Source organism: Bison bison, unplaced genomic scaffold, assembly GCF_000754665.1.
Source record: "Bison bison bison isolate TAMUID 2011002044 unplaced genomic scaffold, Bison_UMD1.0 scf7180017864180, whole genome shotgun sequence".
In the NCBI taxonomy this organism is placed as follows: Eukaryota; Metazoa; Chordata; class Mammalia; order Artiodactyla; family Bovidae; genus Bison; species Bison bison.
In genome coordinates this window covers 5,653,818-5,666,559 of record NW_011494752.1, presented here as the reverse complement: position 1 = coordinate 5,666,559, position 12,742 = coordinate 5,653,818, and the positions used below count along the sequence as shown (strand labels likewise).

The following is a 12,742-nucleotide window of genomic DNA, read 5'->3' as shown; positions in this document are numbered from 1 at the left end:
GCCGCTAACACCAACAACACCGGTAACGCCGCTTGCCCCAGGGCCCGCCGCCCCGGCGCCTGCTGTCGCCGTCGCCGCCTCTTCAGTCGGACTCTCCGCCATCGCTCCTTCGCTTCCGGGACTGCTAGGCAGCACGTCCGCCGACCAGAGCGGCCGCTGCTCCCTCCCGCTCCTGCACCACCGAGAGCGGGGACAGAGTGTCCCCACCCTCGCTTCCCTGGCCCAGGCGGCGCTGGCTCCGCCCCTCCCCTCCCAGAGCAGCGAGAAGCGCTCTGCAAGAGCGTCCACCCACAGTCCTCCAGAGAGGGTGGGGGTCTGAGCTCGCCAGGCAAGAGTGTGTACTGGGCCTGCGCGCATCCCGCGCTTTGGGAGAGTAGGTCCTGAGGCCGGTTGGAACTCCTAGGTGTGGGTTGGGTGCCCAACTCTGAGGAATGTTTTGTTTTCAATCGTTGAAAGGGGAAGAGAGGAGGACCATTTACCACATTTAGGAACGCTACCCTCAGACCTGCGCAAGGGGGAGGATTGAGGCTCCAGCTTCTTTGTGGGGAGGCGCTGAATAGAGGAGTTGACTCGCTTAGGGCCCTTCCTGTCCGAAAGTCTGTGTGATTTATCCTTCCTGCACCCTCACTCACGGAGGGCGGGCTGCCATTGCCCCCTGCCTGCAACACAAGCAAGAGGAAGGAAGAAAGGAATCAGAAACTGCGAGTGGAAAAACTACCTCGTTTTAGAATTTATTCGATCTATATTTATGAAGGGCCTGCTAAATGCCAGGCACTTTTGCTAGGCGTTGCCATAGGGATATTGAAACAGACCTAGAGAAGCTTGGTTAAAAAAAAAAAAAAAAATCAAGCCTCCTGACTCCACGCTCAGCATTTCTTCCCACAAGTCTTTGAATATGCAGGACTCAAGGGGATGTGAGTTTAAATCCTGGAAGGATTTCTCAGGACTTTATTGAGATATGTAAGCTGAAAAAACACATGGGCTAAGGAACACAAGCTATCAAGAAAAAAAAGCCTTCCCTTTTCTTCCTAGCAAGAGTACAGGATCATAATCTAACACTCCTAGCGGGACCTGGGGCAGCACTGAGTAACCATACTGATATTTCTGCCGGAAAGCATATGAATATTCATACTAGTTGGTAATTTATGAATATTCATACTAAAACGAATAGCTTCACTTTATATTTTTGCCGCCAAATTTGTTTGTAAAAAGGAAGTCCTGTCTTCACAGTTTTGTGAATTTTCCAACAAGGGACTGTGAAGCTGAATGATAATAGCCAGCATTTATTGGGAATTAAAATGTTGTGTTAACATTTACTGAGTAAAAAGAAAAAAAAAAAACATTTATTGAGTGCCTAATATGTGCCAAGGGCTTTATATACTTTGTTTTCTTTATTCCTTTCAACAGACTTGTGAAGTGAGTATTGTTATTAGTCCCTTCTGATAGGTGGCATATTGTTATAGCTTGGAACTCTCTCACACTATCACATTGTACCTTGTACTAATTATGGTATATAAAGGTACAACTAATTTGATACCTGTTGCTTTCTACTCCCCACCCCTGTTTCTTGGGACTTTAGATCATGTATTATCTATGAATCTAGCAGGGGCCCTGTCATAAACTTAGGTACTTAACAGGAAGCAAAATGAATTGATACGCTATACAGATTTTGTGTTTTGTTGGTATAGTGTTTTACCTCTCTATAATAAAAATGCCCAAATATCTGTGAAAGGATTCTCAAGAAACTGGCAACAGTGGTTGCTGCTTGATGATTTGGTTGCAACATACATACATACACACACATATTCACACACTTGTACCTTTTATATGTGCTGTGTGTCTATTGCCTATTCAAAGTATACATTTCATTTGTTTTTAAAGGATTCCAGAATTTTTCTTGGTTATTACTTAGATGATCAAAAGTCAACTCACAGGGTAACCTCACACAAAGAAAAACACTACTCCATACCTTCTCCAGGGCTACAGACTGCAGAGGCCCATGGGTGAGAGTCTCTTCCCTCTCACCCTCAGTGAGTCTCTTCCTTATTACTGGGACATTGTTTTCAAGTATAAGGTCCATTAGCAATGGGACAATGACAGAAAACACAACCTTAGAGAAGAATGAGGTTCAACCTTTGATCTGTAGCACTCTGCAAATATCCTCTTTTAGCCAATTTCTGCATCCGTAGAATGGTGATAAATTATTACCTCTCAGGGTTTTTCTGAAGATTAAGTATGGCCCGTTAAGATGTGTTTTGCAAAGTGGTAAGCATTGTCTAAATAGTTGGCACCACACTTGCCCATGTACCTTTTCTGAGCCTGTGCTCATGATTTTCTCTACCTGGAATACTCTTTCCCTTCATTAGGCAAAATCCTAGTTATTTAAACTCTCTATGCTTCTATTCCTCATCAGTAATATTGATAAAGTAACGGCAGCTATAAAGAAGAGATAATGTGATAACGAATGTACATAATACCTGGCCAGAGTAAGTGTTCAGTAATTATTAATTCTTATTATTCTTACTCATTGTCAAGGCTGGCTGTAATATTACTTTCTCTTCCAAGCTTTAATACCCCCAGGCATATTATTAATATTATTATTAATTAGCCATTTAAAATGACTCCATCCTCTGAAGTAACTCAGATTTTTGTTACAGCACATACTGCTTTTTATTTTGGTGGTTTGGTTACTCATCTGTCCAGTTACTGCATGACATTCTCTGGGATGTAAGCATGGAGTAACCTTCATCTCCAGGACTTGACAGTCCGTGATTATTGAAGAAATGGTGAACAGAATGGAAATTAAGACATGGTAGCCAGTTGCTCTTCCCCTTATCATGGATCACTTCCTTTTCCTCAGAAATGCCTGTTTTCTTTCCAAAGGGCTGGCCAGCCTTGTACAGAGACTCATCAACTCAAGGCCTGAAGGGCTGCAACTGCTTAAAGGACCAGCTCACTAACTCCCAAGGGAACTCCAGAAGGCCTATAAACTGGGAAGAAGAAGGACCAGGGAGAGGCTAGCAGGACTTTGCTTGGTCCAGTGCTACTTTTTTCAAGGCAGTACCTGGCGCTTTTCCCTGGCAGCTTGGCCAGAGGGCAAGAGTGCTTTCTGGAGCCAGTCCCATGGCCTCTGGGGATAGATGACACAACCAAGCAGTCTCCATGGGAGAACTGGGAGATGGGAACTTGGCTCCAAGCCTCTCTCCTCCCCAACACACTGGACTGCACTGAGCCATCTCTTAGGGCAGCAGTTTGGTAGCACCTTACTTATGGCAACCTGGCAAACTCTTCCCCAGGACAGAGGCCAGCAAGTACCCTGGAGTTTAGGTCACTGCTGTGCCTCAACCCTCTCTAAATCGATACGTCGTGAAGATGGTCCTTCCCCAGGGTCCTGTGTCCCACTGCTGTCTGGCGTGCCTCTCCTCCCCAGTGCCTAGCCTTTTGTCTTGGGGTGCCAGGAACAGATGAAGAACTCCCACCCAGGTTGTAAATTGGGGACTAAACAGAAAAATCAGCTTGGACTGGGTATCTTGAGACTTCTGATTATAGGTAATAATAGCTAAATTAAAAATTTTAAAGAAAATATGTATTGTTATTACATATATCAATACATCTTTATATTACATTTATTAATACTGTACATGTATATTAAAAATCTGTACATGTATATATTACATGTATTATCATTTGCATATGTGAGTGAGTGATAGTTGCTCAGTTGTGTCCAGCTCTTTGTGACCCCATTGACTGTAGCCTTCCAGGGTTGCCATTTCCTTCTGCAAAAGGTGATATTTTTGACATCTTAATAAAGGTCTTTGTAGATTCCTTCTAGAGGCCAATGTTAGTCACTCAGTCCTGTTCGACTCTTTGCGACCCCATGGTCTGTCCATGGATTTCTCCAGGCAAGTGGGATTGCCTGGGTTGCCATTCCCTTCTCCAGGGAATCTTCCCAACCCAGGGATTGAACCCGGATCTCCTGCATTGCAGGCAGATTCTTTGCCATCTGAGCTACCAGGGAAACCCAATATTTTCCTGTATTATCTTACTTTGTTGTCACAACCACCATGAATTGTTCTCATCCCCATTTTAGAGCTGAGAAAATCAAGACTCAGGAGAGAAAATTAACTTCATAGGAAATGGCAGGGCTGAGATTTGCACTCCCTTCTAACTCGCAAGTCCGTGCTCTTTGCCACCATGCTTAAGGCAGTGGTTACTCAATGTCATTATTCCTCTGAGAATATAATGAAAACAAAGGACCCTGTCCCAAGAACGATGTACCCTTGTCTCCACTCAAATATTTTGCTGTAAGCAAAATGATCCTACCCATGGGCCATAGACCTTAGATAAAGAACCTCAACGGTAATGGACTATTCGCCTGGCTTAGGCTAGGAGCACATTCTCTCTTGACTCTAAGGTTCCATGGGCTCACGAACCACATTCCCAGTCCTGCTGTTTTGGATCTGAAACCCCAGCAGTTTCAAAGCTGATTGGAACCCATGATGAAAGGAAATTCTTACCAGCCCCTTGGGAAAAAATAGGTTCCCAGAACTTCACAGGAAGGAAAAGGCAACCATCTTCCCTAAGGGCTGCTCCTTGATTACTGCCCGAGGGTAGTGACCTGGCAAGGATGCCAGCCTGACATCCCAAAAGGTTACTGTATTCCATTTCCACAACAGCATTACCAGTTGATCAGTTGCTCCCTTGATAATACCTGAGCTACCACTTCAACCTGTCTGGTTCTTTCTCTTTGGCCCTGAAATTCCTGGGCTCTGCTTTAGGTTCTATCACTAGGTTGCTGTGGACAATCTTGTTACATAAGGGGAAAAGGCTAAGAGTACAAGCAGCAGATTATGGTAGACCAATAGTTCTCAACTGGGAGTGATTTTATCCCCTAACTAGAAGACATTTGTCAATATCTGACATTTTGCAGTTGGCTGTCACCATCGGGGAGGGGATGGTTGTCACTGGCATCTAGCGGTAGAGACTAAGGATGTTACTAAACATCTTCATACAATGAATTATCTGACCTCCAATGTGCCAGGTGAGCAAACCTGTGGGAGAAGACCATGATTATTGAATGTTAGGTAGTCTAGGATTGAAACTGTTGGTCTGCTATATGACCTTGAGCATGTCACTAACCTTAGATGAGTCAGCACAGTGATTGGAATACAGGTTCTGGAGTTTGAATGACCAGCTGAATGACCTTTATAGGATTCCTTAGCTCTGTGCCTCCCTCATTTTCCTTACCAATAGAGCGACTTATTTCCTAGGGATGTTAAAGTTATTATTTGAGAATGCTTATCACCATGCCTGTCATGCTATATCCAACCTAGACAGCATATTAAAAAGCAGACATTACTTTGCCGACAAAGATCCGCCTAGTCAAAGCTATGGTTTTTCCAGTAGTCATGTATGGATGTGAGAGGTGGACTATAAAGAAAGCTGAGTGCCAAAGAATTGACGCTTTTGAACTGTGGTGTTGGAAAAGACTCTTGAGAGTCCCCTGGACTGCAAGGAGATCAAACAAGTCAATCTTAAATCAGTTCTGCATACTCATTGGAAGGACTGATGCTGAAGCTGAAACTCCAATACTTTGGCCACCTGATGTGAAGAACTGACTCTTTGGAAAAGACCCTGATGCTGGGAAGGACTGAAGAGAGAAGGGGATGACAGTGGATGAGATGGTTGGATGGCATCACCAACTCGATGGACAAGTTTGATCAAGCTCTGGGAGTTGGTGATGGACAGGGAAGCCTGGCGTGCTGCAGTCCATGGGGTCGCAGAGTCAAGACACGAGTGAGCGATTGAACTGATGCCTGTCATGAAGCTTCCCTGATGGTTCAGATGGTAAAGAATCTGCCTGCAATGCAAGAGACCCAGATTTGATCCCTGGGTGGGGAAGATCCCTTGGAGAAGGAAATGGCAACTCACTCTACTATTCTTGCCTGGAGAATTCCATGGACAGAGGAGCCTGGTGGGGCTACAGTCCATGGAGTCATAAAGTCAGACATGACTGAGCGATTAACACACACATATATGCCTGTCATGCAAGTGCCCAAATGTTAGCTGATTTTATTACAACCAACACTTGCCTCCTTGCTTTCCCTGTTCTTCAGCACATAGCTTGTCTACCCACAGAGCCGATAATTTGTGGCCTTGTTCAGTATTGTTTCCACTCTATTGGTTTTCAGCATTCCCCCAAACTCCTAGAATGCTTAACACCTAAATACCTGCATGACTGTATTTAAATTGCATGTAAATTGAATTCATTCTTATTGACTCACATTTTTTTTTGGTGTTTTAACCTTTGCTAGCTGCCCTTCAGCTGGAAGGTGTTAATTATTGTTTCTAGTTCACAGTTTTACAGTATATTTAAGTACCACTTTCAAAAAGTGGGTCTCATATTTGAGGCAGGTCATGTCTACCAGCACCCTTGAGTTCATTCTGTGGATATATCAGCTTAGCTTTCTTTTACCTGGGTTATAAGTCCACTTCGGCCAAGTGTGGGACACTGGCTGAACAGACTGAGACCACAGGAAGATACTGTGAGGAGGTCTGTAAGCAGTTTGTTCACCCACGCACTCAGCCAGTTCAGTCGCTCAGTCGTGTCTGACTCTGCGACCCCATGGACTGCAACACGCCAGGCTTCCCTGTCCATCACCAACTCCCGGAGCCTGCTCACCCCGCACTGGCTCCTGCCAAAAGATCCTTTTCATCAGCAGAGCTAAGATTTTAAATTCTCCAGGAACACAGACCATGTCCCTCATCAGCTTTATTCAAGAACATTTAGGCACTCTAAATGTTCTAATTGAGAATGGAAATGAAACAGTGGAGCCAAATGCTGGCAGATGGAGGCCCACCTCTAAGGTGCTATACAACTTCTTTAGGACAGTTTCCCTGTCTGTGCCACCTTAATTGTGTGGCCAAAATGAAAATAGATGGGACAACACAGCAGATAAAGGCTTAAGCTGGCCTGAGGTGGGAATCCCTAATTCTGCCACTTACCAGCTCTGAGATGATGAACAAGTTATCTTGTTTCCCTAAGCCTCAGTTCCCTCATTTGCAAAACAGGTATAATCACTACACTTATAATTCATAGGGTTGCTGAGATAAGAAATGCAAAACATTCTGTAAAGAGCTTGGTGCAAATTAAGCCCCTCAAAAATGTTACATATTATTACACTAAATTTGAAAAATCACCAATCATCATTAGGCAAATCCATGTTCTCTCCTCTGGGAGATGTTATTACAGTCACAGCAGTGCTACTTCTCAGCCCTGAGGAGTTTTAACCACCAGTGGCTGCCCCAATCCTACTTCCTTGTCTCACCTTTCTATTAATATATGAAGGCCCTCCCCAAGGGCAAAGGACTGAGGCATTGGCATATGAGTTTAGAGAAACATTGTTTTTAATGGTAAAGGTTAGCACACTCCAGCACCGGGCATGGCCTGGAGTCGAAGCAGCAGGGGTGGGTAGGTGACTTCCACGGAGCCTCACATGGCGAAGAGGATGAGGAAGGCGACCATCAAACAGAAGAGCCCCATAGCCTCAGACAGGGCAAAGCCCAGAATGGCATAGGAGAAGAGCTGCTGCTTCAGAGACGGGTTCCTGTCAGACACAGAGACAGGGAAAGAAAAGCGTGAGGGCATGGCTCATGGGTGGTGGTGAAAGACTCAAGTAGTTTAGGTGAATAGGGGGTGCTGAATGGGAGAGGGCCCAGCTTGCATATATCCTGGGGACTGGACAGGCAAGCAGAGTATCAGCATGGTAAGTTTTAAGGGAGCCAAGTTGGAAACATTTAAATTCTGAGAAAATAGGAGGTAGATGAAATCAACGCAAAGCTAGAAGGATCTTTTGCTGAAGGTGGAATTTACAGTAGGAGATGCTCTAGACCACCCTGGACCTTACCTGGCATAGCCAATGATCAAGCTGCCAAACACTGTTCCAATACCAGCCCCTGAACCCGCCACACCAACTGTGGCAGCCCCAGCACCAATAAACTTGGCCGCTGTGTCAATGTCCCGGGAGACAACACTGGTCTGGAATTCCCGCCGGGCCACCTGCAGTGGGCCACTGCTGTAGGAAGGCTAGAAGGAGGGGGAACAGAGGGAAGTAGGGAAGGAGAGAGAAGGAGATAGTGAGGCTCAAGGACAGGTGGCTGACTCCGCCCCTCACTCCACCCACCTGAGCTCGGAAATTGTTGGAAGGCTGCTTAGCAAGTACAGAATGCTCAGACTGCAGGGTGTGATTAGAATTAGTCTTAAGGTCCATTTCCAGACAGGGCTAGGGAAATTTCATGAAAACTCAATTTCAGTTTTCCTAGTTTCACCTACAATGTTCACTTTGTGGGTACTTAGAACTATTAAAGCACCCGGTTCTCTGACTGTCCTCCCACTTTGCCTTAAAGGCAAACTTAAAGGAACCTAGTCTGGGGACATTCTTTAGAGGGCCCATTCTCCTTTACCTGTACAGATTGGATCTCTGGCCTACTCAGGAAGGAGGCAGACACAGGCCTGATCAGACCCCTGGTACAAGAACGGATCTATAAAATCAGAAACACACATTCCTCCAAATCAGGCAAGACAAAAGAAAAAACCCCTCTAACTGCTGAGCTTCTGTCAAAAAAGATTACAAATATTATAAATAAAACAAGTCCAAGGTATTTCAAGGTCAATCAATGCATTACTGTTTCTATCAGACATGGCTGTACCAGAGACCCTGGTGCAGTCAGCAGTGGAAATCTTTCTGTTTAAAACTGGGTAACAAAGTTCACTTCTATGGCCACAGTCCTTAATCAGTATCCCAGAATAGAAAAAACAAAACAAAAACACACTAACATCAAATCAAGTACAGGAAGGGTTTGTATCTAGACCACCAAAGGAATCAGAAAGGGAAAATCTTATTTTGCTAAAAATGTAGTCACTGTTACACACCCTGAATGGAGTGGGCCAGTAAGCCTGGTGAGGCTCCTGAAACAGTCACCTAAGCAGAGACTTCCTGTAACAAAGCTTTCTTGAGTTACTTTAAGAAATATAATGTGGCAGTTCTCAAACTTGGTTGAACATTATAATCACCTCAGTTCTAAAAAAAAAAATACAGATGCATGAATTTCATCCCCATAGGGTGCAGCCTGGGCATCAAGTGTTTTTTAAAGCTCCCCATATGATTCCAACGTGCAGCCAAGGTTGAGAATCACTGTTTTAGAGGGCAATCTTGCTGTGGCCAAGCTAGACTGGGGGTACACGCCAGATCCAGACTCTGACCACATTCCAAAGCCAAGATAGCTTGGTTTACATGCACAAATAATCAGGGGTTAACTGCATCCATCTTACTGCTTTGCTTAAGGAGCAACATCATCAGGATGCAAGCTCCTCTCAGTTCATTCATTAAACACGAATGGCTCCCACACCTGGTGCTACAGAGAACCCAGGAGCCGCAGCTTACCAGAGCAGGAGAAATGAGTAGTGCCCCGGTGGTCTGCATTTTTTTCAGTCTGCAGAGGGGGGGAAAAAAAAATCCATTGACAGCCTGGTTGTTTGCTTACAGTTGCGACCTTCGGTCGTCCCCTTCACCCCGCCCGTCCTCCCTGGACCACGCTCTTCCTCGAACCATGCCCCAGCCGAGAAGAACATTAGAGGTCAGAGGGACAGCGCAAACTCCCGTTCCACCTCTTTCAGCGCGACAGGTCTGTAAAGAAAGGTCATGGAGATTGGAAGTAAAAGAAGAAGGCCCGAGCCCAGCAGGGAAATGATGTTCAAAGAGGATGATCTCCGGGATAGACTGGGGAGGTAGGAACTAGACAGATGCCGTTCAGGGTCCTGCCCATTTCAAACAGCACTCTACCGCCCGCCTCAGCTGGGACAGTTAATCGCTCATTACCGTTGGTAATTAAGATTAATTGTTAAGGTTACAGATACCCATCGCTTTTCCCCGCCCTACGGACAAATGCCCCTCCATACAACCCAGCCATATCCTTGCCGATTGCTGGCTTTCGGTTTCAAGTCACCTGTACTCCCACTGCCCTGCTGCCCCTGCTCAGACCACAGCGCTCGCCCGGCTCAAGGTGACTGACTCACGTCCCGGCTTTAGCTCTAGGACTCGGCACACTGCTCCCGGACCCACGTGTCCCGGGGTTCCCCAACTCTCATTGGCCGCAATCCCCCCGCGCCTTCATTGGTTAACACCCTCTAGTCCTCCTTTCTTATTGGTCTTGCGGAACTTCTTTCTCTCTCTCCACAGGAGCTTCGTGGCAGTTCCCGCCTCCATGAGTGCAAAGGCGGGGTTTTCCTTTGAGATCTGGCTTCCGATTGGCCGGTTTCTGAAGTGCTCGACCATAGAGTCTGCTGGACTAAGGAGGTTTCATAACCTTCCCCACAAAATGGCGGCCAAGGTGGAAAGCTGAAGAAAAAGGCATGGGAGCGAGGCCGGACGGCTTACGCAGACAAACACATGACCTTGGACCTTAGCCTTCATTCGAGCGCTCGGGCCCTGAGGCGCGTTGTCTTTTGGGATTTGTAGTCGCTTCAGAGGCCCCAAAGGTGGTTGAGATCCCGCGAGACTCCCAGGCTGGGCGAGCCAACGCCTTTGCAGCAATTCCCGCCCTCAAGAGTTGTGGGCGGCTTGCTTCCGCAATGAAGCATAAAGGCCGGCTTGTAAGTTCGCTAGTGGGCTGGCGCAGCTTTGTGGACCACTGCCAACGTTGAGCAGTCATGGACTAGCAACTGGTTGTTTGTTTAAGTATTTTCGTATTGTAAAAAGAACATTACAAGGATAAAACACTTAACATCCTGATAGGAAAACGATGGGAACAGGCAGAAAGAAATATAAATTGAAGGAAAAGAATCTTAAATTAAACCATACAAAGAAGTAGAAGTTTAAATGCAACTTTTCTCACTAATCAAAAGTGCAGAGTTCTTTTTACTAATGTGAGCCAGGTACTTGTGTACTTGCTGGTGAGAATATATGAATTAGAACATTTCTTGAAAGCTATTTGGCAATATTTGTTGACAGACTTTGAATGGCCCATCTTTGACCCCGAAATTCTCAAGGAACTGAGAGCCTTTAAACTCTCCATCCCTTTACCCAGGAATATCACTCATAGAAATCTATCTTGAAGGAAAAAATCAGAAATGCAAAGATTCTCTTCAAAGGATGTTGAAGAATTTATTGAAATTGGAAACAAGTAAATGGTTAAATAAATTGCCATATTTTCACTTGATGAAATAAGCAGATATTTTAAATTATGTTTCTTTCTTTTCCTTTCAGTTTAATAAAAATTTATTTAGAATTCCTTGGATGGGGGACCCAATGCGAGGGGCCCAGTTTCCATCCCTGGTCCAGGATCCAGATCCCGCATCCTGCAAAAAGATCAAAGATCCTGTGTGCCACAACTAAGACCTGGCACAGCCGAATAAACAAATGAACAACAACAACAACAAAAAACCCTAGGATAGTGGTTGTGGGCACCCAACCTCTAGAGGAGCGAGCGCTAGGAGATCACTGAGAAATCACACAGTCCCAACATCCCTGGCCCACATAAGGAGGAAAAGTTGTTTCTCTGAAAATGGGTCGGTCCTCATTCATCCAAGAAGGACTGGGAGGACAGATGCTAGGGGAGCCATCAAATGTTGCTAGGGGGAAGGAAGGGGGTGTGCTGGACCCCAAACTGTCTCCTCAAAAATCGGGGGGCAAAACAGATCCACTTCTCTGGAGGCCAAGTTCTGGGTCACCAGGCTCATTTCTTACCCTTGATGTCACTTCCCTGGGTGAAATTTTCATGGTGTAAGTTCAGCACAAGGTTGTCGGCAGTGAGGTAGGTATGTTAGTGTGATGTGGCAATTGTCTTGGAGATGTTCTGGGCTGCCTAGATCTTGTGCAGTTTTGATGTAGCCTGGGTTCTTGCTCACTCCTTCTCCGAGATAAGCAGGGTGGGTTCAAAAAGACAAAGTCTCAATCCCTGGCCCCATGCTTACAACTCCTGTTGCTGGCCAAAATCTTGACTTTCTCTGCCCACTGAAGCCGAATAAACATTACAGAGACAGGGTTTGGAGGAAATAGAAAGGCTACTTTAATTCTCAGCTGGCAGAGAAGGAAACAAAGTAGACTCATGCCTCAAGAACTGTGCCACCCTCCATGAGGGGTATAGGGGCTTATATAAGATGATGGCTTGCAGTCAGGAGTTGGTGATGAGGGACAAAGGTGTTAGGATCTTCTCAAAAATTGTTGCAGGCTGGTGTCAGTAACCCAGTAATTGAGTCTGGCAGTTTGGTGCTCTGTGGCCTTTTTTCTGATATTAACTACAAGGGGAAGGGTGTTGTAAGGGTAAACACCAGATACAGGATGCATTTAGCATAGAGTCAAAGGAAAATAGGTGCGAAGTGTAGTTCCTGCAGGGATAGGGGGCAGAAAAGCAAACTTAGTTACATGCATTCAGAGTTAAGAGCTACTGCTGCTGCTGCTGCTAAGTCGCTTCAGTCATGTCCGACTCTGTGCGACCCCATAGAGGGCAGCCCACCAGGCTCCGCAGTCCCTGGGATTCTCCAGGCAAGAACACTGGAGTGGGTTGCCATTTCCTTCTCCAATGCATGAAAGTGAAAAGTGAAAGTGAAGTCGCTCAGTCGTGTCCAACTCTTAGCGGCCCCATGGACTGCAGCCTACCAGGCTTCTCCACCCATGGGATTTTCCAGGCAAGAGTACTGGAGTGGGTTGCCATTGCCTTCTCCGGAGTTAAGAGCTAGGAGCAG

General features: G+C 45.8%; 2 protein-coding genes across 4 annotated transcripts in view; both read right to left on the bottom strand.

Annotated features, from left to right (window-relative positions):
• Nucleotides 1–227, bottom strand: part of UBE2Z (ubiquitin-conjugating enzyme E2Z) — a 15,323-nt gene extending 15,096 nt beyond the window's left edge. Inside the window, exon 1 of the mRNA XM_010843150.1 lies at nucleotides 3–227. Within this exon, the coding sequence (XP_010841452.1) occupies nucleotides 3–102 (100 nt within the window). The 5' untranslated portion in view covers nucleotides 103–227. The remainder of the gene's footprint in view (nucleotides 1–2) is intronic.
• Nucleotides 228–7,385: 7,158 nt separating this feature from the next.
• On the bottom strand, nucleotides 7,386–10,147 carry ATP5G1 (ATP synthase, H+ transporting, mitochondrial Fo complex, subunit C1 (subunit 9)). Of its 3 annotated transcripts, none has more exons than XM_010842748.1 (5): nucleotides 10,006–10,147; nucleotides 9,444–9,492; nucleotides 8,464–8,541; nucleotides 7,908–8,086; nucleotides 7,386–7,607 (listed from the first exon to the last, which is right to left on the bottom strand). In XM_010842748.1, exons 2-5 carry the CDS (start codon nucleotides 9,480–9,482, stop codon nucleotides 7,493–7,495), a joined length of 411 nt encoding a protein of 136 aa, XP_010841050.1. In that variant the 5' UTR covers nucleotides 9,483–9,492; nucleotides 10,006–10,147; the 3' UTR covers nucleotides 7,386–7,492. The 3 variants fall into 3 exon arrangements, with proteins under 3 accessions (XP_010841050.1, XP_010841052.1, XP_010841051.1); XM_010842750.1 differs by having other exon boundaries at nucleotides 7,390–7,607; nucleotides 9,444–9,686; nucleotides 10,006–10,124; XM_010842749.1 differs by having other exon boundaries at nucleotides 7,390–7,607; nucleotides 9,978–10,123.
• Nucleotides 10,148–12,742: the final 2,595 nt, after the last annotated feature.